Source organism: Mustela lutreola, chromosome 7, assembly GCF_030435805.1.
Source record: "Mustela lutreola isolate mMusLut2 chromosome 7, mMusLut2.pri, whole genome shotgun sequence".
In the NCBI taxonomy this organism is placed as follows: domain Eukaryota; kingdom Metazoa; phylum Chordata; class Mammalia; order Carnivora; family Mustelidae; genus Mustela; species Mustela lutreola.
Genome location: NC_081296.1, coordinates 94780977 through 94808959, shown reverse-complemented (window position 1 = coordinate 94808959; position 27983 = coordinate 94780977). Strand labels below are relative to the sequence as shown.

Here is a 27983-nt window from a genome sequence, read left to right as displayed (position 1 = left end):
GTCCTTGCCTCGCGCTCTTAAAGGGGCTGGAGCGGGACCGTTGGTAGTCGCGGGGCTCGAGGCAGAGACCGTGGGATTGGGCCTCAGGCTCTGCGCTGTGGTGTGGGCCGCACTGCCCAGAAGACTAGGGCAGTGGCTGAGGACCCCCTTATGTCAGGTGGCCGCGGTAGCGGTGAGGCTTTTCTTAGAGGCCCCTAGGCGTGGAGCCCTGCGGGGTGAGCGCAGCGCGGCCCCCTCGACCCAAGGGTGGAGGCCAGGTCTTGTACTAGCCTCCAGCGCTTTTCCCTCGCTGTCAGTTAGGAGCCTACCTGCGCCCGGGGCGCCTGGGTGGCTCAGTAGGTTAAAGCCTCTGCTTTCGGTTCAGGTCATGATCCCAGGGTCTTGGAATAGAGCCCCGCATAGGGCTCTCTGCTCAGCAGGGAGCCTTTCCTCCTCTCTCTCTGTCTCTCTGCCTGCTTCTCTGCCTACTTGTGATCTCTGTCTGTCAAATGAATAAATAAAATCTTTAAAAAATAAATAATTTTTTTAAAAAACTTAAAAAACAAAAAAGAGCCTATCTGTACCCCACTGAAGCCCAGCGTATCCCGGGGGGATGCTGCCAGCCCAAGGAAACCGGCGCCGCCTTCATTCCAGTGAGAAAATGGCCTGCAGGGCCCGTGCCTGTGCGTCCTGCCAACCGCGTCCGGACTTCGGACTTTGGACAGGAAGGCGTCGCGGGTCAGCTGTGGTTTGGGCACAGTTGAACCTCTCCCACGCAGGAGAACATGGATCGCGTCTCCTCTGCCCAGAGGAGGATTGCAGGGGTTTATTCACTTCTACCTAAATTACCTGGGCACTTGCTAGGCAGAACTGTCTTAAATTCCAGGAGCTCCTAGTCACCCAAACGCTAAAGCAAACCCCTGTGGACTTTGGCTGAGCGATTGCTGTTCTCCTCTGAGAAGAGGAGCTAAAAGTAGCGCCTTATGGTCTAAATTTAGGACCCTATTCTTAGGTCTGTTGAATAAGGTATGGAGTGCTGGATTTGTTCATGGGAGACTTTTAGCTGACATAGGTGTAAAGGATAACCCGTAAGGCTTACTTGCCAGCAATAATTCTCAACAAACTCAGCCTGCTACAAGTCCTCGGTGAAGTAACAAAAGGAAGCAGATTCTTCTTCCTAAATAAATCACTCAAGAGAACTCAATAGTTGAACAAAATCTTAAATCCTTAGGAAACTTCCCAAATGTAAACTGTCAGCAACAGAACAGTTGTCCCTAAAAGAATTTTTTAAAAGGCCCAGGTTCACAGCAATTGATTTTTAGGACTAAAATGGGGCCTTAGTTGTTTGGAACTCAAAGTGCACTCTTTTGCCACATCAGCCTTCAGAGTTTCCAGGAACTATCAGTATCAGAACGCAGCAGAAATTGCTTAATAATTCTCCATTTTTAAGGTATTATACAACATTCCTATAAGTTGGACAGTGTGCATCGAAATTATGTGAATAGCTTATTAAAGTCAAAACAAGCATAACATTTTATATTTAAAATTTCAGAGTCATAGAACAATGTATATCAATTAGAGTACTGTATCGATAAAATTCTTCAATGTCTAAACATTTTCAAAAAACTCTAGAATCATTTTCAACTTTCAGGACTTATTTATAACCTAAAACATTTTTTTTAATCCTTCTGCCCACCCTAAGGCAGTCTGTGCCCTTTTCCAACTTTTCAATCATTCCATTCCAAATATAAAAACATAGATTAGGGACAAAATAATAAATGAAATTTTAAAAAATCTAAAAGATTCCCCCAGTAAAGGCAGTAAAGGCAGTAAAATTTCAACTTAGTGCCAGATTCAAACCTAATTTCTCTTCTATACACTTAATAGTCATATAGAAACTTACCTCTTCCTCTAGATCATTCAATTCCATTTTTTAAAAAGTTCATGTTAAAATATCTTAACGTGTAAATAAAGTTCTACTAAGCACCTCATATCCTTGAAAAAGATTTCAGATTCTCATACATCTGCTACACTCCTGTTTCCACACAGACTGTGATCCTGTTTTGACACTTGTGTGGTAAAGGGGAGCTGTAGGTGGAGTTGTGACTACCAACACAGAAGCCAATTTCATGGCCGTCACTCCTGATTAAATATGTTTTTTTTTCTAGCATATAATACACATTATTATCCTCATAAAAATTGCGATTGAAAAGAGATATACTGAACTTAATAACTGATAAAAATTAAATGTTTTGTTTGATAGTCTATTCATATAAAATACATGATTTTTACCATGTAAAAGATATTCAAAGATTGTTCTCAAATAGACATGGGATTTTGCTGTCTTATGTAGACCTACTTTAAGGGAACTGGAGAGCAAATGTTTTCAGCGTTAATGACAGCTACTAGGAAGCATCCAAGAACACTGGAAACATGCTAACAAGTAAACCTTGTCCACAACCCAGAAACTAATTTCCCTTAGGAAGGGCCCTGTTGAAAGTCTGTAGCTACTAGTTACACCCATTTAACAGGCAATGTCATGGGCTATAGAATCTAGTCCTTTGGAAGAAAACCAAACATGCTGAGCCACACTTTCATTCTCTGTACTAGTGATGTAAGAGTTGTTCTCAGAACATATTGAATCAGGAGTTACCTGCTGAACAAGAGCTGGGTAATTTCCTTTGTTAATTCCACATATAAATGAAGCATTCTAATTAAGAACAGATCAATGTTAGAACTCAAATAACTTCCTCAGTTATAAAGTAGATAAGAAGCAGTTTTAATTCCTATTACTTAAACAATTCAAAGAAAGTATGTTGTGTACAAAATCTAACTGAAATTACTAGCAAATAGAAACAATTACCTGAAACATTTACTCAGAAGAAAAGGAAAACTTTTCACGTAAATTTAACTGGAAAATTGCTCAAATTTTCCATTTACTGCAGCTATTCAAAGCTATATTATGGGAGCTTAGTAGATGCACTAGATTGTTAGAATTCTAGGTCTGGCAAGAATTCTTCAGAACATTTAGTCCAAACATCATGAACTTAAGGCCATACAGGTGAAATAAATGCAGGGAAATGAAGAATTTGTGTCAATTCATAGCCTTTATTAAATAAGTACTTTATATGAGAAGTGAGTATGGCATACTGGTTAATAAATTATTATTTTTTAATTTAGTATCTTCACTAGTATAATTTGTGGGGGGAGGGATGTGTCAGTAGGACATATCAGTATAGAATTAATTCCATGAGGAGATGAAAGTTTTATTACAACATTTTATAATCATTATTGTTCTTCTTTTCTCATGATGGAGCAGATTTCTAAGTAAAGTTTTTAATCAGTTTTAAGACCAACTCATATGGGGTAAATTAATCACTTCTCTGGGCTTATTTTACAGGTAATATCAACTCTCTAGAACCTTAGCAAAGAAATAAAGTGAGGAGGAAGCCTCTGAAAGCAAAATGATACAGTTTTCACAGACTCTTATCATAGTCACCACCATCTACCTGGTCACCCAGAATAGAAACCTGGTAAGTTATCTATACTTTTTAAATTTTCCTCTCCATCCACATTCAATCAATCATAAAATCCAATGAAATCTATCTACAAAAGATCTATCTAGTTTTTCCTTCCAATCATTTTAACAACCACCATCAGCTATTAGACCAAAGGTTAAAAAATGTGTCTGGTGGGCCAAACTTGATCCACAGAACATTTTTTCTGATCTGTATGGTATTTCCTTTTAATATGAATATTTGCCAGCATTCAAAATCAAGAGATTTCACACAAAATATCCAGATTTCAAGCTTATCTTGAAATATCAAAAGATCTGAGGGCACCTGGGTGGCTCAGTGGGTTAAAGCCTCTGCCTTCAGCTTAGGTCATGATCCCAGGATCCGGCTCTCTGCTCAGCAGGGAGCCTGCTTCCTCCTCTCTCTCTGCCTGCTTCTCAGCCTACTTGTGATCTCTGTCTCTCAAATAAATAAATAAAATCTTTAAAAAAAAAAAAAAAAAGAAAGAGAAGAAATATTTGGCCAAACCAGGCTAAAGATAAATAGTAGCTACATCATTTGGAGAAAGCATACACACTCTGTTGGTTAGAATTCTCATCTTTAATTAATTCATTTCATTTGAGTTTATATACCTTGATTTAGACCTTCACCATTTATTTCCTAAACTAATGCAATAACTTCCTGACCAGGCCTGCATTTGGTCTTTACCTGTTTGCTGAAGATCAACAAACTTAAGGAAAAGTTAAAAAAAAAAAATCCTTAACAATATCCATGCAACAAAACATTCCAGTAAGAGAAATCTTACAGGTAAGATCTCATGGAAAGAGAAACATTATGTAACAGTTGCATAGGGAAGATTCTCTCAAACATCATTTTCAACTACTGCTATATTTAGAAAAATAGATAAAATTAATGCAAAAGATTTATAAGGTCAACTTACCCTTTCTGTAAGAATTATAATTGGTGAAAATGCAGAACTCATAAAATCACAAATGTCAATTTGAAATAAATATTTCAGAATCCAACACTCAGAAGCATCTTCTGTCAATTTATAAATAAAAATAAGTCAACACCTGATGTGAGGTAACTTTTAAATCTAATTTCTGCCTTAATTGCTGCATTAGAGAACAAATAACTTTTTTCTTACCTTCTTGAGCAGACAAAAAGTAATCAGTTGAAACCATTTGACTGTTTGGCAGGTTATTTTCCACAGATCTGTCTATTTCTGCCTGAGTATATCCTTCAATACCTAGTAATGTTTTTGATTTTTCATCATTATTTTTAGAAGATGGAGTTTTGAAAAGTACTTCCTTATGAATTCTCCTGGGTGATTCTAATTCAGAAGCCATATCTGCAAATAAAATTAGAAATGTTTGGGTTTTTAAGATTTATTTATTTTAAGGGAGAAAAAAAGAGCATGAGCATGCATTTGGGGAGGGGCAGAGGGAAAGAATCTTCAAGGAGACTCTCCACTGAGTGGGAAGCCCCCACACACACGGCTCCACATGGGGCTCAATACAGAACTTAATCCCACAACTCATGAGATCATGACCTGAGCTGAAACCAAGAGTTGGACACTCAACCAACTGAGCCACCCAAGAACCCCTGGAGTTCCTTTACTACGTGCTTTGTTGTGGGCTTTCCTTTTGTTTTTTAAGCAGACCATTCTTTGAATTTTCGTGGTCATTGTGACACTTTTTTTTTAACATTTTATTTATTTATTTTTTAAGATTTTATTTATTTATTTGATAGAGAGAGATCACAAGTAGATGGAGAGGCAGGCAGAGAGAGAGAGAGAGAGAGATGGAAGCAGGCTCCCTGCTGAGCAGAGAGCCCGACGCGGGACTCGATCCCCCTGAGATCATGACCTGAGCCGAAGGCAGCGGCTTAACCCACTGAGCCACCCAGGCGCCCCTAACATTTTATTTATTTATTGACAGACAGAGATCACAAGGAGGCAGGGCAGAGAGGCAGGCAGAGAGAAAGCGGGGAGCAGGCTCCCCGCTGAGCAGAGAGCCCAATGTGGGGCTCCATCCCAGGACCCTGGTATTGTGACCTAAGCCAAAGACAGAGGGTTAACCCACTGAGCCACCCAGGTGCCCCATGACACTTCTTAATGGAAAGAATTCACTAAATTATAAACTGCAGCCTGCATTAGTTCCTACTGCTAATGTAATAAATAACCACACACTCAGTGACTTAAACAGTACAAATATATTCTCTTACAGTTCTGGAGTCCCAAAATCAAGGTGTTGGCAAGGCTGTGTTTTTTCTGTAGGCTCTAGAGGAGAATCTATTTTCTTGCCTTTTCTACCTTCTGGAGGCAATCTGCATCCCTTGGCTCCTGGCCCCTTCTTTCATTTTCAAAGATAGCACTCTCCCTTACTCTGACGCTCCTTCCTTCCACCTTTAGCAGACCTTGTGATTATATGGGGCCACTAGGATACTCTCTCCATCTCAGGATGCTTAATATATTCATATCTTTAAGTCCTTTTTGCCATGTTCAGTAACATAGTCACAGGGTCTGGTAATTAAGACATGAACATCTTTGAATGGTCATTATTCAGCCTATGCCTTTTCTTTACTCTTTTACCAAGGAAGAATTTTTAAAACTATATACAATTGTATTCTCTACATCGTTTTCTTGTCCTAAAAACTATTTTTTAAAAAAAACTAACATAACTGTCAACAACTCTATTGTGCTAATAGGCTTGTTACTAAGAGTAAGATACTAAATATCTCTATATAGAATTTCATTCCTCTTAGATACATTTATTACCTTAGGAAGTATAATATTTAAATGTCATTGAAAAATGTATATCGCTGCCATTCAAGAAAATTGGTAAGATAGATTACTCTTACTTTATCTGTTAAAGAACCAGGAGTCAAAATGACCAATATTATTTATACTATCTACAGCCTACCCTTCTTTAAAATTTTTATTTATTTATCTGATAGAGAAAGAAAGAGAGATCACAAGTAGGCAGAGAGGCAGGCAGAAAGAGGGGGAAGCAGGCTCCCTGCTGAGCAGAGAGCCTGATGTGGGGCTCCATCCCAGGACCCTGAAATCATGACCTGAGCCGAAGGCTGAGGCTTTAACCCACTGAGCCACCCAGATGCCCCTCCAGGGCAAATTATCATTATTTAAGTTATTTTAGCAATTAAGCAAAGATTAACACATTAAAATAATGTTTTATATGTTTATGTTGGCTCAGTAGAGGGAAAATACAGATATTTTAAGTAGAATATAAAAGTAAAAAACTTCAAGATATTCTCATTCAACTGTTAAGTAAAATACATGCTTCCATGAGTATACAGAGGTATATGCTTGTTTTCTCCTTCAGACCCAATAACAGCATAAAGTTGTGCTGAGGAATCAAATTAAAATCAATAGTAAATTGTATTTTGGATTTCATTCCTACGCTATGAATGAGTATAGCAAAGGCAAAATTATACATTTCCTTAATTTGGTGATCTCATGAAATTGACATTCTGCTTCAATAACTGCCATAAATTTCTGAGAAGGAACTCAAGAAATTATAAATCTTATCACAGCTTTTTTTTTTTTTACAGAATTCATAAATCTATACTGGAAGAGAAAAATTTTATATTATCCAATTGATAATATGATCATTAGGGAAAATATGTTTTATTTTGAATTTCAGTGTAACAAGGCTGATATTTATTTAAATAAATAAGTATTGATATTTTATTCAAATAAAATATTCCTGATTTTTCTGATTTTATGCTACATATTAAGTATTTAAATGATTTATACCTTTAATCACAACATACCTAGGTTCAAATTAGGAATGAAGATGCACGTGCACATCTTTTTGAGAACCCTCATTTTAAAAAGATTATCTGGGGCGCCTGGGTGGCTCAGTTGGTTAGCCATCTGACTTGGGCTCAGGTCATGATCTGGGGATCCTAGGATCCAGCCCTGAGCTGGGATTCCTGCTCAGTGGGGAGTTTGCTCCTCCTGCTCTCTCTGTACCTCTCCCCTGCTTGTGCTCTCTCTCTCTCTCTCTCAAATAAATAAAATCCTAAAAAATAATAAATTAAAAATTAAAAGAATTATCCTTCCCCAAAATTAATTGAAAAAAGCTTTAATTTGTACCATGTCAAAATTTCCCACATTTGTATTGTTGGATCATATATTCATAAGCATACCATATCTAATAGTCATTTATTTTAAAACAATTCAATTTTCAAACATAGTTTAAACTGATCATTTGATTGAATTAACTAATCAGAGTTAAAGGGGAAAAAAAGTTTTAACAAGTCCTAGCCTGAAATATAGTATCCAGGTAAACTGTGGGATTTACTTCTCAGTTACTTTTTAAGATAAGAGGAGGAAAGTATCAATGCAGTTCCGAAAAGCAGTATTAAAGATTAGTAAGAGAATTATTCAGTGTCTAATTTTGCACTTTCAATTACAAATTTAACATAACACTTTGATGCAGTGATTTATTTGGCATTGTTCAAAAGATGAAAGTCCCAAGTAAGCAAACTCATATCAGTAATTTAATAATGCCACCAGTAAACATTAAAGTAAAAACTGAGCAGTTGGGGGCCTGGGTGGCTCAGTTGGTTAAGTGTCTACCTTTAGCTCAGGTCATGATCCCAGGGCCCTGGGATGGAGCCCCACATCAGGCTCCCCGCATCAGGCTCCCTGCTCAGCGGGGAGACTGCTTTCCAGGCTCCCATCCCCCTGCTTGTGTTCCCTCTCTCGCTGTGCCCCTCTCTGTCAAGTAAATAAATAAAATCTTTTAAAAAAATTAAAAAATAAATAAGTTCAATTGGAGTCCTTTTATAAAAGTTACTAATATTTTAATATAAATAACTGTTCCCTAATTTATCTGTTTTGTAAATACCTATGTCAGTATATTAGTTTTTCTGCAAATCTGGTTTTCCCGGGTCTCAGACTTTCATAAATATTGACTTAAGATCAGTAATTCATTTTTCATGAACTCTTTCTGAGTAAGGCAAATTTTCATTTGCTATTTCCTAAAAGAGTTGTTGAAATTATCCAAAAATTTTGGCTGTTGTAGCTCTTTTCCAAGAACCAAAAAATTGGACCTGTAGCTTTATCTGAATTTTTTTTAGTATTCCTTTTTAAAAACAAATTTTACATGACCCCAGGTTATTTTCTATTTAATTAATACCATAATATTTTGGAATAATATAATTTGTTTATATAGAATGACATATCTTTTTTAGAAACTTAAAGAAATTTCTGAATATTTTCACAAAAGTCCCTCAAAACTAGTTATAATTGCAAAATTGCCCTATTCTCATTTGATTATTCTCGAAGTTTTCATATTTAGAAATTCTCTTAGCATCACTAATGAAATAATAAATAAATTCTACTAAAGCCATATTCAGGCTGTCCTTGAGTTTCTATACATATATTCTAAAATATTTCCGTATATCTGTATTTTGAACCTTCTTTATTTCTGGACCTGACATTGTTTTGCTTTATTTTAGTCTCACTTATTCTTCCTAATTTCTCTTATTTGCTTTTTCATAAATATTCTTTTAGGAACTAAAAACTGTAAAACAAAATAACTTCCTCTTTAGCCTTTGGCATCATGTCTTTAATATTTTTAGCCATTAAAATGCATCACAGGGGTGCCTGGGTGGCTCAGTGGGTCAAGCCTCTGCCTTCAGCTCAGGTCATGATCTCAGGGTCCTAGGATCGAGCCCCACATCAGGCTCTCTGCTCAGCAGTGAGTCTGCTTCTCCCTCTTTCTGCCTGCCTCTCTGCCTACTTGTGATTTCTCTCTGTCAAATAAATAAATAAATAAAATCTTTAAAAAAAAAAAAAAAAGCATCACACCTACATCTTTCTCATTTAGAAAAGGGTAAGACTCTAAGTCTACATTCTGATTAAGGATATTAAGTAAAGAGCTCACATTTTGGAGAATATTAAGAAATGACATATAGTTCTGGAAATTCAAGAAAATCAACCATTTCTGATGGAAATAAATGTGTTTTCTTCTGAGTTTGCAACAGTGTTGATCTCTTCTTGTGAAAGGTTATCTGTCATTCTAGGGTTCAATCGTTCCTGGATTATTGGCCAGCATTTACAGAGTTTCTAATCTATCTATCACAGAGACATCAGAATGGAGATGTGAGAAAGTCATGTTATATAATTCTTTACTTAAAATAGAATCCACAGGTTTTTAATCATAGGAATTGCTAGATATCTAGACATCTAGATCTAGAAGTATCCTCTGATACTCTGCCCTCTTCCATTGCCTACTGTTAAGCTACCAGAATTGACAGAAAACCATTCAAATATAGTTACACTGGGATGTTATTAATGAGCTAAAAAGTTAATGTAAATGAGCAAAAAGAAATCTTCATTTACCAAAATAGAAATTCAAAGGACATCATCAAGTATAAATCAAAGCAGAATAATATAAAGGTTTTATTCAGAAAATAGAGATAAATACTAAAAGAAACTGGCTAAGAAAGAAAGAAAGAGAAATTACTGTCTCTGGAACAGAGGTGAGAGTAGAGATGGACACAGGGAAAAATTGGTTTTGTTTAAAAAGACAAAAAAAAGCCTTAGTACTAATTATATTTTAAAACCTGTTTACATATATTACTTCAATAAAAATAAACACTTATTGCAAACTATCTTAAGATCTTCTTGGAATATCTGTATATCTCCAATCATTCCTCTTCCTTGGTATTTTATTTTATAATATTAAGATCTTAGTCCCAGAGTAAACCAGAAGTTAATAAACGGTAGTTAATAAGGTTATTGTTGATTATTGAGTATTTTGAGAAACATGGATTTCTGGACTTTTTCATCTAATTTGTACTTACAAAAATAAATTATGTTTAAAAAAATTAATTATATTAGGGGCACCTGGGTAGCTCAGTCAGTTAAGCCTCTGCCTTCAGCTCAGGTAATGATCCCAGGGTCCTGAGATCAAGCCTCATATCAGGCTCCCCGCTCAACAGAGCACCTGTATTCTCCCTTTCCCTCTGCTGCTTTCCTACTTATGTGTGTGCTCGCTCTCTGTCAAATAAATAAAATCTTTTATAAATAAATAAGTATATACACACATACAGTTATAGATATTTTATACCAACCTGACTGACTGGATATGCTTTTTAGCATCATAGCTTTCATATTATCTGTGTGATAATTTTCAGCTGAAAATTGTTCTGTTTCATCATTTTCAATTACATTATCTTCATCCTGTATCTGTTCAGAAAATGGCAATTCTGTTTCCTTTGGAATGTCCTGGAAGTTCCAAGGACTGTCCAAATTATATAAGAACTTTTTAAAATATGGTAAGGTATCAGAATCATCTGTTTTCTCTGGGGCTCTTTCCTTGCTTACTTGATCTTCAGTTTCCATAATTTCTCTTGTTTCTATTTCTTGTTCCTTATCAGGGTCAAATTTACTTGTTGGCAGTTGTTCATGTTCATCTCCTCCATATCCTTCTTCACTTTTTCCATCATCTGATATAATTTTATCTTCATTGGTATATACAAAGCCTAACATACCAAAACCAAAATCAAACCAACTTGGCTTGAGAATTGAGGTATCATTGGCAATTGTGTCTTCTTTTTCTGTTAATATTTCTGTGCATGGAACTGTGGGTTCTTCTTCAGATGATATGGAATTAGGAACATCTTGTAGTGGTGGATTGCTTCCTTTTGACAATAATTCAAGCCCTGTATCCTCACCTCCAAAACCTAAATAACTTTGAAAACCACCCCCAAACCAACTAGTGGCTTCAGGACTGTTAATGTTCTCTGACTCAGAACCGGGTTCAGACTGTTTCTTTGGCACTAAATCAAATTCCAATTCAGGTTCTTGCTTTTGTTCTGTTTGGGGTTCATCATTATTTAATTCCTCTAGGTCATTCTCATCTTCTCCTGCTATTTTTCTACTTTGAAATGAACTTTCTTGTAGAGGTTCAATAACTGATTCAAAAGTATTTCCTTCAGCTAGTTCCCTTCCAAATCCAAACCATCCTTTTACTTCAGCTGAGGATAGTGGGATGTGATCCACTTCTGGAAGAGAATCCTCTTTCATACTTCCAGCGTCCAATTCTTCCCAGTCTTTTGATTCACTAGTACTTCTGATATCTTCAGGAGCTTCTGAAGATGGAAAATGATCTTCAAACAAAGTACTTTCAGAAGCTGAATAAAATCCAGATTCTGTCTGAAAATCACTTTCATACACACTAGACTTTTGGTCTTTATCTTCTTCATATAGATATATATTTTTGTCATCATCACTGTTTAATTCACTGTCTTCATTTTCAAATGTGTAACTTACTCCAAGAAGACAAAGAAAATCAGATTCCTATAAGAGAAAAACTGATTGACATACATATACTAAAAATCCTTGTTTTTTCCTTAGTCACTTAAGATAGATGACTATGATTTTCCCAAGACCATACAACTAGCCCAACAGCACAACAAAAACTAAAATCAGATCTCCTAATCTCAATCATTTATATCACAACTGACTCAGGGTCAATTATATAAATCTAAAAGAAAAATCAAGGCTTTGAGTATATTCTGAAAATAAACTCTTGATGAAAAGGCCTACATGTCCATAAAATCTTGCTTCTTTTAAGAGTGTACTAACCAGACACATGCAGCTGTGTGGTGATTTGAGAGTGGAATTTCACAGCACATGGCCACAGCTCAGACAGCCCAGAGACTCTAAAGCCTGAAGGCCTTCTTAAAAGTTGCACTACAACATTTAGACTTTTTAAATTGAGATATGGTATATAGCTAATTGCGGTAGAGAATCCTTTTTCATTCATAGAACAACTGAATCAGCAAGAAGAAAAATGGTGAAGTTAATATTTTTTAAATTTTACTTTAAGTAGGCTTCACACCCAATGCAGAGCTTGAACAAGAGTTCAAGAGTTCCATACTCTACCGACCAAAGTTATTATTTTTTTTCAAAGTTATTATTTTTTAATCTGAAGGTATAAAACAGTGATATGTAGTTCTCTTTGGATATGATCATTATGAAATGAGAATAAAGTTCAGAATTTTTAAAGATTTTACTTATTTATTTGACAGACAGAGATCACAAGTAGGCAGAGAGGCAGGCAGAGAGGGAGAGAGGAGGAAGCAGGCTCCCTGCTGAGCAGAGAGCCCAATTTGGGGCTCAATCCCAGATCCCTGAAATCATGACCTGAGCTGAAGTTAGCGGCTTCAACCCACTGAGCCACCCAGGTGCCCCAGAGTTCAGAATTTTAAAAAACTGAACTTCAAAATTGAAATTTTACAATGTTTTAGGCACTGCAGTAGAATATGTGCTTGAGAACAGATTCCGGAGCCAACCATTTGGGTTTAAATCCTGACCCTGACATTCACCTCTGTGAACTTGGGTGAATTACATGACATTTTTATGTCTCATTCTCCTCATCTATAAAATGAGGATAATGACATATGGTATCTTATGTATCTATCTTATATGGGTGTTGTGGTGTGAGGATTAAATGAATGAAGTGCCTAGAATAGTTAGTAACTATCTGTAGTAAACGCTAGCCTCACCCAGCTCAAATTACACCAGCCCAGATGAGCCAGTAATGTAAGGGTAAAAAGGCCCAAAACCTTGCTCTATTCCAGGCAACTCTTGAAAGGCCATCCCAGGTTCAGAGTTCCTTATAGAATCAACTGAGACCTTTGTAGCAACGGCATCACAGTTTAACTTCTCTGTCCAATCCTGCTTTTTCTTTTGGTCCCTCACAGGTGTTATTCCTAAGAGTAATCCCCAGTAAACTTCTTGAGTGCAAAAGTCCTCCTCAGAGTCTATTTCTCAGGGAACTTGACTAAGAATGTAGGGCTTCTGTATGCTTCCTATATGCTGTACACTGTGCCAGGTGCTGAAATTCTACAGTAAACAAAAGAAAAAAGTGAATTGTGGTAAGTGCTGTGGAGGATATAAACAGGAATCTGTGATTAAGATGTAGTAATCCCGCAAGAATCATCATGGATGGCCTCTCTGAGGCACTGATGTTTACGTGGTGATAGACAGGATAAGAAGAAACTAGCTAAGTGAAGAACCTGGGGAAAGCATTTGAACCAGAAGGAGCAGCCTATTTGGGTCTCTGGGGTGGGAAAGTGTTTAGCATGTTCCAAGAACAGTCAATAAGCGAACGTGGCCAGGAGCATAGTAAGTGAGGAAAGAGCAGTGTCAGGTCATTGGGAAGGGGGTGGAGGACAGGAGCAGATCGTGTAGAGCCAGGGTGAGGAGCTAGGGGCTTGATTCTAGGTTCATTGGAAAGCCATTCACAAGCTTTAAACTAAAGGAATGACAGCTGAAGTTTTGTTGGTTTTTTTTGTTTTTGTTTTTGTTTTATGGTATTTTTTTGTTTGGGTTTTGTTCGTATGAGATCCATTGCTATTTGGAAAATGTATTGGAAGAGGACAAAGGTAGAGTCAAGAAGATCAATATTACAGTATTTTAATCAAGAGATGATGAGGCCTTGGATTAGGGCTATGGAGAGAGTGAAAATGACAAGAAGACGATGTATTTCAGATATATTTTGGAGATAAAACTGACAGGACCAGTAATTATACATTGAACTGACTGTTAATCCCAGAATTTATGCTGAGAAAGAGCCAGATAATAGACAGTTTGCTTGATTAGGCTGACTCATCTGACATTGACCTTATTTAAATGTCCTTAACCTGGAATCTGAATTAAATAGGCTAATCAGGGACGCCTGGGTGGCTCAGTTGGTTAAGCAGCTGCCTTCGGCTCGGGTCATGATCCCAGCATCCTGGGATAGAGTCCCGCGTCGGGCTCCTTGCTCTGCAGGGAGCCTGCTTCTCACTCTGACTCTGCCTGCCTCTCTCTGTCTGCTTGTGCTCGCGCTCGCTCTACCTCTCTCTCTCTGACAAATAAATAAATAAAAATAAAATCTTTAAAAAAAAAAAAAGGCTAATCAAACTTACTTTTTCTCATTATCAAGCCCAACATTATCAAACCCCACAATATCAAGCTCATTTAAAACTAAACAGAAAAAGAAATTATACAGATATGAGATCTAGAGAGAGTGATGGAAAATAAATTTTGTCCCAGTAGTATAACACTAATAAAAATTTCTAATACTTTTATAGCACTTACTAAGTGCTATTCTATATGCTTTACATATGTTCATCTTTCCCCAATAAATTTATGAAGTAGCACTCTATTATAATCATCATCCTCATTTTACAGTTTAGAAAATTAAAGTATACAAGGCCACAGTCAGTCTTTGAACTCAGTCCAGACTCTATCCTGCTCTCAACTACTTTACTCTAGTACCTGTCTGTAAATTTTTCAGAAAGTAGTATGTCTGTCATCAACTTTGTCTTACCTCATTTTATTCACATACTCAAACTATTCCTAGATTAAGTTCTCAGACCAACTATTTTATATATTCACTACACAAGATAATTAGCCAATGGACACTTACACTACAGAAAGCTGTTTAGCCAAGAAATTATAAATTAAATTAACAACTGAAATGTTATTAATACTCACTTTAGTTGATATCTCAACTTCCTCAGATATGAACACCTCTTCAGTCTGTACTGCATCTCTGGGAAAATATCCAAAGTCCTTTCCTTTCTACCAAAATGAAGAATAAAGATTAGCAAGGAGGAGTGGTTGAAGCTATAGTAACTATGGAGCCTAATTTTGCCCCACATCCTTGGCTTTCATCTATCTCAAATCACAAACATTAATTGGCTTTCATTTACCATCTAAAAGAAAGTGAGTGAAATCATATTCTTTTATTTAATTTTAAGTAATCTCTGTACCCAATGTGGAGTTCAAACTTAGAACCTCCAAGTTCAAGAGATGCACACTTTACCAACTAAGCTGGCCAGACACCCCTATTATTCAAAAGAATAGTACTAAATTGAGGGAACATAGAGCCAAGTTGTAAAAGACCACTTTTTCAAACTTCTGAAGGAAAACTGTCCCACACACCGATTTTGTTCCTTTTGATGTTTGTCAATGACCTTCCTTACACAGGTGGACCCCAGATTTACACTGTAAACTGGGGATATCAAAAGGCAAAGGAATGGTGGCAGTAGCCAAGCCAGATGGAGCTGTGACATATTCAACATTTTCAGGATGTCAAAATGAAGAAAGAGGTTTAAACACTGAAGGACTAAGATGGATTCATGAAGACAGCAGAGATCTATACATCCTCCTAGGAGGATTTGGTTCCATTCAACTTTTCTGCAGCTACCTTGATAATAAGGATCTTCTTAATCCAGTTCAAGTACATAGAAGATGTCCCCCAAGAGTGAAGGCTTCACCACTCCACTCTCAGTCCATTTCCTATCCGCGGCAAAGTTTAAAGGCCAAGTTTTGGTCCTGTGATCCAGCACCACTACACCTCGATGGTGGTTCTTCCAGCTCGGTAGCTGCTGCAGCTATTTAGAACCTGATAGGCTGTGGGTGAACTCTGCAGTGTGGTTTCTTGAACAGCTTCCTGCCTGGACTAAAACACCTAATGCATGGAGCTCAGTATGCTTGAAACTTCACCCTGGCTCCACACATTACATGCTGCTTTTGTGTGGAACTATCATTTTCACACACAGAAAACAAGAAAGAATGCTTTTTTTTCCTCTTGTGATACCTATAGTGTCATTTATCTTACAGCTGCATTGGTTGCCTCTAATGTGTTCAGACATACACTGGCATGTGTAAGAGACCATAAGCAGTAAGGAATCTTTGGAACTGCAGAAGTCAAATAATTCTGACCATTGACAGTCAGGGGTTGAGTCATATAGCTCCTGATGCTAAAAAGCAAGATAGAGTCGAACAGAACCTGCTCCTTCTAATGGTGATCACAGAGGCTACACAACAGAAAAATCTGTTGCATGCTCCATATGGAAATGATGTATGCATCAGGTTGGTCACACTTGTTCAACATGGGAATAAAACTGCTTATACCATCTTTTTATTATAAAGTATAATGATACCATCAGAGATACACATGTTTCCAACTGAAAACACTAATCATTAATTTTCCTGTTACATATTTAGAGAGTTTACTTAGGCTTCTAGGAATTTCCGTGTAATAGGACTTTGGGCCAAATAAAAGGCTCTCCCACTTGTTGTTTTTCATGAAAAACTCACACACATACCTTGATTCTCTAGGCTACTCATCTCTCTGAGGATCTCTTCAATAAGAACTCTATCCCTGGGGTGCCGGGGTGGCTCAGTCCATCTGCCTTTGGCTCAGGTCATGATCTCAGGGACCTCGGATCAAGCCCCATGTTGGGCTCCTTGCTCCACAGAGATTCTGTTTCTCCCTCTCCTCTGTACCACCACCCCTACCCTGCCCATGCTCTCTCTCTCAAATAAAGAAATCTTTAAAAAGAAGAAGTCCTTTATGTGCTCAGAAAGACATGTCTTTTAATCTGATTAACTAAAACTTCCCGGTCTCTCTTAAACTTAGCCATTGGCAGCACCATGGGATCACTGGTGCTGCCTAGATATCCCATAATCTCCACCAGCACCTCTAAATTTTATTCACCAAGTAAATATAAAACTTAACTTCAAAAACTCTGCATGCTATGTAAAAATAATTTCAAAGCACTCTTAGTTCTCTATCCCAACCAGAATGCCTTCCCAAAATACTACTTTTGTATAAATTTTGGAACCAAGACTGAACATGACCATTTTTGTTTGTTTAAATATGTTAAGAGTGGGGTGCATGGGTGGCTCAGTTGGTTAAGCATCTGACTCTTGATTTGGGCTCAGGTCATGATCTCAGGGTCCTGAATCAAGCCCCATGTAGGGCTCCGCACCCAGGAGGGGAGTCTTCTTGAGGTTCTTTCCCTCCCCCGAATCATGCACATGCACTCGCTCTCTCTCTCTCAAATAAATAGATTAAAAAAAAAAAACATGTTAAGGGTTTTAAATATATATTATATATATATAAATATATATTAAATATATATTACTATATTTACTATATATACTATATATGTAAAGTGCTTTAAAATGTATTAAAGCTCCTGTAGAAGTGAAAAGCAGGTATTCTGTACAAGCTAGTAATTTATTCTACATTCAGTTTTTAAAACTAGATACTTACACTTCCTGCCCACAAATCTTCCCTTTCTCCTGCAAGTTTAACATAAACAGATATCTCTTCTCCCTTAGTGAAGTTCAGGTATCGGCAGTCAGGTCCTCTGTAATCTCTCATGGCTAAGACTCTGCTTATTAAAGCTATGTAAACATGTGAGAAAAACACACAATTTAATTTAAAGTGATATTTCTCCCCCTCCCATATTGCCCTCCTCCAGTCTATCCTATGTATTTCCAAATGCTAATTTCTTCATATCATTTATTACCTCAAAAACCTACAAAGACTTCCCACTGCACACAGAATCAATTCTAAGCTCTTTGGCTTGGTATCTAAGGCTATCCATAATCTGATCCTCTTCCTTATTTAAAATGACTTCCTCTTATTCCTTTACAGTCAAGTTCATCTATCCATTGTCCCTGGAATATGTCATTATCATTCTTATTAGAAAGGAAAGGTAAAGGGACGCCTGGGTGGCTCAGTTGGTTGAGCAGCTGCCTTCGGCTCAGGTCATGATCCCAGCGTCCTGGGATCGAGTCCCGCATCGGGCTCCTTGCTCAGCAGGGAGCCTGCTTCTCCCTCTGCCTCTGCCTGCCATTCTGTCTGCCTGTGCTTGCTCTCTCCCCCTCTCTCTCTCTGATAAATAAATAAAATTAAAAAAAAAAAAAGAAAAGAAAGGAAAGGTAAAGATAATTTGTTTTCTTCCTAGCACCTACTACAATAGTCCCCCTTATCTGTGGGAGATATGATCCAAGACACCTAGTGGTTGTCTGAAACCACAGATAGTACTGAACCCTGTATATACTATGTTTTTTCCTATGTATACATACATATAATAAAGTTTAATTTCTAAATTAGGCACAGTGAGAGATTAACAACAATAATAATAAAATTGAATTGTAACAATATACTGTAATAAAAGTTATGTGACCAATCTTTCTCAAAATGTATACTGTACTTATTCTTCTTAAAATGATGTGGGATGATAAAATGCCTCCCTAATGAGAGGAAGTGAGGTACATGGGGTAAGCACTATGACATAGAGTTGGGCTACTACTAATCTTCTGGCTGCACATCAGAAGGATCATCTGCCTTTGGACCATGGTTGACCCCAGTTAACTAGAACCATGGAAAGTGACCCATGGATAAAGGGGACTTCTGTATATTCCAGGCATTATGTAACTCTTTCCTATCTTTATTTTATTAAAACAGACCTATAAGATCAATAATCTTCTATCAGTCCAACAAATGAGCCTTTAAATAAGTCTTAGAGAGTTGGTCACACACTTTATAAATGGTGGAGCCAGATTTGCACTGAGATTGTTATTTTCACTGCAATATGCCTTCCATATTCTGAGATTTTTCTTTCTGTTCTTTCTGAAGCCTAAAAACCCTTCAGTCTCTCTTTGTGATCAACTCATATCCTACTTCTAGGAGACATTCCAAACTGGTCCAGCCTGTTCGCCCTTTTTCTGAACTTCAATATTACCTATTATCCTTAAGTTGTATTGCTATTTACTTTTTCATGTTGATCTAATTCCTGGAGGTCAAGAAACTTATCTGACATTTCATTTTATTTCTCTTAGATACACACTCTGACCCCTCCAGACTCAGAACATAATAGACCTTCAATAACTATAATCATAACTACATATACTAGATTTAGCCATTTAATACATAAAGTAATATACATACCGTATTACCTATTATAATTATACTAACATATGTAAAACATTTTGATTAAGTCATATGATTAAAGTTAAAATAATAATATAAATTACTATAAATTTGAATGTTCCCTTTCCATGTTTCATGTCTGGTCCTAAGGAAATTAAAATGAGGTTTTAAAGAGGGAAAGAAAGATTATTACTATTATAAAATATCATCTAGTAAATCTCTACATATCAAATTATATATCCAAATGATTTAGGATAATGTTTACTCATAAAACATTTACTTATATATTATTACTTTTCTACTAATAATGTTTTGCATTTTTAATTTATATGTTGCAAATCAGAAATAATTCTCACATACTGAAGAGATAGAACATATTTACAATAATTGTAATATATTGTGATACTATTCATCTTGTACCCTAATGCTAATAACAGAAAATAACTTCGTAAGCAATAAAATGAAAATTAGTTTTTCTTTGTAGAAAATAGGAGAAAGCTAATATTCAAGGATGTAAATAAAATTATGTACTCCTAACACTGATTTCATTATTTTTACATGATAAATGAACACAGAAATGATTAATGTTTGATAAAACTTAGATAATAAATCATGGTGATACAAAATAAGTATATTTTTAGAAAACTCAAGAGAATCAGAAAGTTCTGATGTGAAATAGAAACTAAAAAATATAAAGCTTCATAAATAAAGAACTATCAAATGGCTTGAAATCTTTTTAATACAGATCAATACAAATCAATTTAGCTATCTTCAAAAATAGTAAAAGCGCTGATTTGTTTTTGAGGCCCGGATTAATATCTTTATAATTTCTCTTATACTTATATATCAGACTGATCTTTGCCCCTTGATACACTTACATTAAAAATTATCATGAAATGCTTTGCTTCAAACATTTTATATAGGGAAGTATATTTTATAATTGCAAATATTGCTCAATGATATTAATGCTTACTTCCTTCATACATGTCCACAATAACATATTATGTCACTTCAGAACCTTAGTTTAAGAGGAAAAGAAGGAAAAAAAGAAAAGCAAACTTACTTTCACATTCCAAGTCACCACATTTTTTTAAATCTGCCAGCAGTTTTGTGCCCTCAAGACACTTTGTCAGAGAAATTACCAAAAGGAGAGTTCTGTGAACTCCAAGCTCCACCATGCTAAAACAAGCAGGAATCCCAAACAAGGTTTAAGCCAATTGTTTAGCCGGTAACTATACCAGCCAAAACAAGAGATACCCCACTCTGTCTACTAAATTTAAAAGAAAAAGGTTTTTCTAAATCCCTTTATAAATACATTTTTCAACTGGCATTTAGGCTTAACTTGAGGGACAAACGCTCTCTGCTCTCTATCCTCAATCTGCAGTGTCAGGTATCCAGATAATACATAAGAGTTTAATAATTAACAGAGATTTTTAGTTGGACTCAGGGCTTATAAAGGTGACCCATGTAAAGCTGTCTCACTTAAAGGCAACTTGCTTTCCACAGAACGGTTCTTAAACAGGCCTCCGTAAAAAGGAAGCTCATCTCTTTATGTTAAAGTCTTAGGTAGGTCAGTCAATAAATACAACTCAGTATTTCCTGCATACGGATACCATTATCAGTGGAGAAAGTATATCGTTAGATGTAGAAGCAGTAATAATTTATACTAAAAGCATGACTTTGAAATATGATGAAAGTTGTTTTTTAAAAATCCCACTTTCAGGGGTGCCTGGGTAGCTCAGTGGGTTAAAGCCGCTGCCTTAGGCTCAGATTGTGATCCCAGGGTCTTGGGATTGAGTCCCACTTCGGGCTCCCTGAACAGTGGGGAGCCTGCTTCTCCCTGCTTGCTTCTCCCCCTGCTAGTCCCCCTGCTTGTGCCCTCTCTCCCTTTCACCATCAAATAAATAAATAGATTTTTTAAAAAAATTAATAGTTCAAATGTGGTAAGAATGTTCCAGGTATTAAACAATTATGCGATTTAACTCTTACATCGACTGTATAAGGTAGGTAGTGTTATCATCCCCTATTTTGCATGCGAGGAAACTGAGGTACTATTAAGCTAGCTAGATATTATCTAATGTTATTGCTGCTTAAAAGAGATCAAAGCCCTATATTGGGACTCTCGGCATTAAACACTTGATCTTTGTAGATTTGGGAAAGCACAGTTGTCCTATTTCAACTTTGAGAGGGTATTTTTCTAACGCCTTGTTTGCTGTACCTCTTCCCTATATTTGGCCATGCCACAGTGTGCAAGGCTTACGGAATACAGCAGTTGTATGACACCGTACTCCCCCTAGTGCCTGACAGAAACAAAGCAAATATTCCGCACCTGAGCAAGTTAAAGTGAAGGACTTCTACTTTCAGGATCCTAACTACAACAACAAAACAGTGTGTTTGTTTGTTTGTTTGTTAGTTTTCCAAAAACAATAGTAAGAAGCCCCCTCTCTCAGATTAAAGATTTTTACATCTTTAGAAAAAATCTGAATGAATGAATTTGAGGATCATTTGGCTGGCAGTCAGAACACTGTTCACATGCACACACAAAAAACTGTAGTTTCTTGGGGCTCCTGGGTGGCTCAGTCAGTTAAGCATCTGCCTTTAGCTTGGGTCATGATCCCAGGGTCCTGGGATGGAGCCCTATGTAGGGGCTCCCAGGAGAGCAGGGAGCCTGCTTCTACCTCTCCTTCTGCCTCTCCCCACTGCTTGTGTGCTCTCGCTCTCAGATAAATAAATGAAATCTAAAAAAAAAAGATTAGTTTTTTGAACACTTTTAAAAGTCTATAAACTATGTTGTCAAAGACTTTTAAAGTATTAACTCTTCAGCTTCAAAATTTGGTGCAAAATTATTTGCATAACTTATAATATCAAGATATTTAATAACTTCCTTTTCCTTTTTGCATTCAATATTAAAGACATTACAATTAAATTCTGAACTAATTAATTTAATTTTTTAAATATTTCTTTTTTTAAGCAATTTCTACACCCAACATGGGCCTCAAATTCACAACCCCAAGATCAAGACTCTCATGCTCTACCAACTGAGTCAGCCAGATGCCCCAATTTTGTTTTAAGTTAATGGAGTTCCACATCAGGCTACCTGTTCAGCAGGGAGCTTGCTTCTCCCTCTGCCCCTTCCCCCCTGCTTGCTTTCTCTCTCTCTTTCTCTCTCTCTCTCTCATAAAAATAAATAAAATCTAAATTAAAGAAAAACAGGAGAAAAATTTTTGCCTAAGATACCAGCCCGGAGATTTTCTTCTACTAGAAATGTTCCCACTTTCTTTATACTTAATGCACTCAGATTATCTCACTTTATTTTCAGATCATCACTTAAATATAATGTAACAAGATATCTGAAATGTGCTAGCATAATGTTAACCTTCTTTAATAGACCCAGTTGAAGAGCTGGTACACGAAAGGGATAGGAACATTTGATTTAAAGAAACCAATTTCACTATAAAGGCAGTCCTATTAAGCTAGCTAGATACTATCTAATTGCTGATGTATTTTTCAGGTCAAGTGTTGTGTCAATATTAAAATACACTGCTGTGGAGGAAGATTTCATAGTAACTCTCAGTCAGGAATACTGATTTGGAAGAACTATGGCATTCTTTAGATCCCATATAGGAAGTAAGAATACTTACTGCATAAAGCTAAAGAATGGATCATCAAAGACATACATGTTCAGTATCTTTTTTTTTTAAGATTTTATTTATTTATTTGACAGAGAGAGATCACAAGTAGGCAGAGAGGCAGGCAGAGAGAGAGAGGAGGAAGCAGGCTCCCCACTGAGTAGAGAACCCAAAGCGGGGCTCGATCCCAGGACCCTGAGATCATGACCTGAGCCAAAGGCAGAGGCTTTAACCCACTGAGCCACCCAGGCGCCCCACATGTTCAGTATCTTAGAGATAATATCACAGAGCAGCCTTTTCCATGACAATATGAAGACATAATCATTAATGCTATACTTCTACTGCTTGATTGTGTTATTTCTGATACTATATCGTAGTGTCTTGTCTCTTAGTATGTCAGATTTCCTAAAGTGGGAACACATTTCTTTCAACTAGCTGCCTGTTACTCTGGAAATTTATAAGACATAGAAATTTGATCAGAAGTACATGGGATAAGCTGAACTAATTAAGCCAGGAAGGTTTTTATAGGCAGGGGTACTAGAACAAAGCCTTTGAAAACAATTCCAATGGTAGACAGTGAGAGGTAAAGTCCAAGAAAGATTAAAATTCAAACTGTTGTGGAAGACATAGAGATGGCCCCCCATATTCCCTCCCCCCATATTCAGCTGACCTTCTGCTCAGCTGCAGGGAGTACAGGTAGCAGGTAGCCTCTGGCAGACACCCCTTCCTGTGTAATCTAGTGGATAAATGACAAGGGAGTACAAAGGTGGCGTCATTTGAGCCTTATGTGGGACACTGACAGGCATTCCTCACTCCAAAGCTCCCTCTTGGGAAGTTTGTAGAGCCTGCACTGTGGTCTGACTTTGTCCTTTACTTAATCCTGCCTTTTCCCCCTTCCTTTCACAAGTGGTGATCTTTTTTTTTTTTTTTTAAGAATTTATTTATTTATTTGACAGAGAGAAATCACAAGTAGTTGGAGAGGCGGGCAGAGAGAGAGAGAGGAGGAAGCAGGCTCCCTGCTGAGCAGAGAGCGGGACGCGGGACTCGATCCCAGAACCCTGAGATCATGACCTGAGCCGAAGGCAGCGGTTCAACCCACTGAGCCACCCAGGCGCCCACAAGTGGTGATCTTTTGAGTCCCAAATTTTCTCATCATCTACTTCTAGAGGACCCAGCCTCAGACACTAGTGATCCAAAGATACAAAACAGGGAGATGGCAAAACATACATTTGGGGCCATGATTCGGGCTTGTCACTCCATGGTTCATTGTACCTCTGTTGCTTTTGAGTTGCTGAAGGCCATGTTTTAATTCTGCCCGCTTTTTCTTATTCTGCCTGCTTTAGAGTCCTAACAGGAAAGAGATGAGTGTTCCATTTTGAGGGATAGCACTACTCTGTGCTTGAGGAAATTTTCTGGAAGGACTATTTACCACGTGTGGAGAGGATTCAGGGAAACCAACAATAGATGTAACATCTCCGGGCATGAAAGAACAAGGAGCACTACCTGGAGAGAACTATAGGCAAGGCCTGCCCATCGGGAACTCAGTTAGAAAAACCTCACTCTTCAACTTTTTGAACTCCCAATGGTAACTTCCATTGACCAAACCCAGCCAGATGCCAAAGAATAAGGGAACCCCTTTGGAGCAGTGGACTGAGGAATGGATAGGGAGGAGCAAAAAGAGAATATGCCACACATGGTCATTATTCCTTTACTATGTGTTTTTGAGTAATAGTATACAACATTCTCAACATCCAAGATGATAAGTGTGAGATATTTGCTGATCAGGGAATTGAATTGATTAGTCCCATCTATGCATAAGAAAGGAATTTAGTATTTGTTGAGCACCAATTTTGTACCAGTGAGCTTAATATTTCACATACAAGTCTCATCCTTTAGAATGGATATTATTTATTGAATGCCCAGATGTATCAGACACTCTTCTAGAGACTGGAGATATACGAGTGAACAGGACAAAGTCCTTGATCTCTTGGACCTTGCATGCTAATGAAGGAAGACAGACAAGAGCAAGCAAACAAATGAACAAGATAACTGCAGGTAGTGATAAGTAATTATGGAGAAAAGTGTCTCCTTAGATAAAGTTGTCAGGGAAGTCATCTCTGGCGAGTGACGTTTTACTTAAGGTAGGGGAATAGGAAAGCAGAACATTCTGTACAGAGGGAAGAATTAGGGAGGAGGTAATACTTCATTGTCTGAAGCTTGATTACCAAAGATTTAAGGGGAAAAAAATGAAGGAGGCATATCGGATGCATTCCATTATGCAAGAGACAAGTCTTTAAGGTGGAAAATATATTGGCAATACAATCAAGAAACAGAAAGGCAGGGGTGCCTGGGTGGCTCTATTGTTAAGTGTCTGCCTTTGGCTCAGGTCACGGTCCTAGCATCCTGGGATCGAGCCCACATCGGGCTCCCTGCTCTGTGGGAAGCCTGCTTCTCCCTCTCCCACTCCCTCTGCTTGTGTTCCCTCTCTCACTGTGTCTCTCTCTGTCAAATAAATAAATAAAATCTTGGAAAAAAAAAAAAAAGACAACAAAAAGGCTGTGAAGAGTGGTAGGCGATGAGGTAGGAGACATAGAGGTCCAATCATGCAGGGATTTTGGGCTGTGGAAATAAGTATAAGTTTTATCCTAAGTGCAATGGGAAGCCATAGGAGGTTTTAAGAAAGAGAATAGCATTATTTGTGTTTTTATTGTATAATAATCATTATAATTTATAATAATTTATAATCACTTTTTTCCCCTTTGCTAACTTCTACTTATTCTCCTAGTATCTTAGGCTAAATCACTTAGTAAATAAATAGATGACTCAAAAACTTTTTATTGAATGAACGAAAAATACATTCATAAATGAATCAATGAGTTGATTTACTTTCAAGAGCAAGATTCTTTATGCCTCGTGACTAAATGAAATTTTATCTTCAACTGTGCTGCTCAATTACTCTCTTTCTCTCATTTCAAAAAGAAAGTCAGGTAATCCTTTTGATTATATTTTCTTTTAAAAATTTGACAAAAGGTATTGGATCTCATATATATCTTTGTCATTGCAGAGGTATTAGTAGCAGCAGTGTTAATATTCAGCAAGCAAAGCTTTAGAAAACCTTTGGATTCCCAAACATTGTAGGTAATGCTTGACAGATTGCTCTATAAGTAAGTGAATGAGTAAGAGTACAGACATATTTAGTATTCTGATTAATTTCTAATCATCAATAGCTTAATGTCTTTTAAGAACAAATATGGGTCAATTTTACATACTCTTATGCCATCCCTTCCAAAATCATCTTCTTTCACTGTCTGCTGCCATCCTGTCCCCATTTATGTCCCTTTCCTTCTTGCCTCTTTTGGTGTCCATGTCCCTAAGTACTTCAGGTCCCCAAGCTTCTTTAAGAAAAAAATTAACTCACAAAAATACCAGTAACTTAATGTTTACACCTCCCCCCAGATACTAAATTTTTAAAAGAGTATATAGAATAAAATTTCTGCATGGAAATAAATAAATAATTTCTTTTTGCTTATTTATTTTATCTACTTCTTTAAAAGGTATATAGAATAATGGATCTACTACTATGATTCTTCTTGTTTTACTTGGTTCTCTTCTCTCTCTTCCAGATTCTCTGGGACATAGGAATAAATGCCTTCTCTCAATGGACTCATGCTAGGATCCAGCAAAATACTTAGCCTCTTGGAGCTTCAAAGTCTTTGCTCATAAAATGAGAGACTTGTGCTTAAGGACTTCCTCCACAAGTCCTTCCAGCTCACATATCACATCATTCTCTGAAACATCACTGATGACTGCAATCAGAACATCAAATTGGACTTGGTGAAACTTCTGTTAGTGAGACCACACTGGATTTCTAAAACTTGATGACCAGAGATTGAAAACAAATAAATAAAGAAGGTGTAGGGATGCATCCCATTATGTTGGATAGAAGGGATTGGGATGTGAAAATACCATTAAATAGTAACATAAAATAAAATGTGCATTCATTCTTTTCTTTAATGATAGCTTTTGAGTGTCCACAATGTACCAGATACTGTATGAGGCATGTGGAACACATGGGGGAATAAAGCAGATAGACAATGCCCTTGCCCCCATGGAGTTTATAATCTACAGGAGCCAAGACAAACAAGACAATTCATTTCTAGAATATAAAAGAGATATTCAGGATTCATGATTAGGGATTGGTGATTAATTTGTTGTGAAGCAAGGGAGAAGGAAATGTCAAGGATGACTCTGTTTCCTAGTTGGAAAACTGAGAGGGAATATGGTGGCACCATTAACTAAGACAGGAGGAGCACGGGAGAGGAGCAGGATTGTTAGAGAGGTGGAGGAAGATCATGAGTTTGGTTTAGGTCATGTTAAGTAAATGAAAGTAAAGCAATACAAATTATTTCCAGAAAAAATTAAAATTTGATGGTCTTGAGAAATTTTTCATAAGCCTTTTTTTAAAATGCTTACTTAGGGGTGCCCGGGTGGCTCAATTAGTTAAGCATCTGCCTTCAGCTCAGGTCACGATCTCAGGGTTCTGGGATCAAGCCCCACATTGGGCTCCCTGCTCATCCAGGAGTCTGCTTCTCTGTCTCCCTCTGCCCCTCTACCTGCTTGTGCTGTTCTCTCCCTCTCTCAAGCAAATAAATACAATCTTTTTAAAAAGGCTGACTTATTTTGAAACAATTTTAAATCTTTTTTAAAAAATATTTTATTTATTTATTTGACAGACATCACAAGTTGGCAGAGAGCGGGGGGGGTGGGGGGGAGCAGGCTCCCCGCGGAGCAGAGAGCCCGATGCGGGGCTCAATCCCAGGACTCTGAGATCATGACCTGAGCCAAAGGCAGAGGCTTTAACCTACTGAGCCACCCAGGTGACCCAACAATTTTAAATCTTCAGAAAAGTTGTAAATGTTGAATTCCTCTATATCCTTGACCCAGGCTCCCCCAATATCAACACCTTATATACCCTTATATAAACATAGTACAGTGATCAAACATAATAAATTAACATTAGTACAGTACATTAACTAAACTACAGATTTTACTATGATATTCCTAGTTCTAATGTCCTTTTTCCATTCAAAAAT

At 37.2% G+C, this 27983-nt stretch overlaps 1 protein-coding gene and 1 long non-coding RNA gene across 7 annotated transcripts in view; one reads left to right on the top strand and one right to left on the bottom strand.

The window, feature by feature from the left end:
* The window catches only part of MIA2 (MIA SH3 domain ER export factor 2), a 79555-nt gene extending 58928 nt beyond the window's left edge, over positions 1–20627 (bottom strand). For 2 of the 6 annotated variants that reach the window (XM_059181973.1, XM_059181974.1), the window contains exons 1-6: positions 20325–20616; positions 17594–17727; positions 15022–15108; positions 10605–11832; positions 4642–4845; positions 4435–4535 (exon numbers count right to left, since the gene is read on the bottom strand). In XM_059181973.1, the coding sequence (XP_059037956.1) occupies positions 4435–4535; positions 4642–4845; positions 10605–11832; positions 15022–15108; positions 17594–17727; positions 20325–20439 (1869 nt within the window). In that variant the 5' untranslated portion in view covers positions 20440–20616. Of the gene's footprint in view, positions 1–1882; positions 2038–4434; positions 4536–4641; positions 4846–10604; positions 11833–15021; positions 15109–17593; positions 17728–20324 lie in introns of those variants that run through there. The other 4 variants (XR_009355645.1, XM_059181977.1, XM_059181975.1 and 1 more) reach the window with 4 other exon arrangements.
* LOC131836503 (uncharacterized) lies at positions 41–26858 on the top strand. The gene is made up of 3 exons (XR_009355646.1): positions 41–215; positions 3380–3512; positions 26514–26858. It is a non-coding gene; the product is annotated as an uncharacterized LOC131836503 (long non-coding RNA).
* The last annotated feature ends 1125 nt before the right edge of the window (positions 26859–27983 follow it).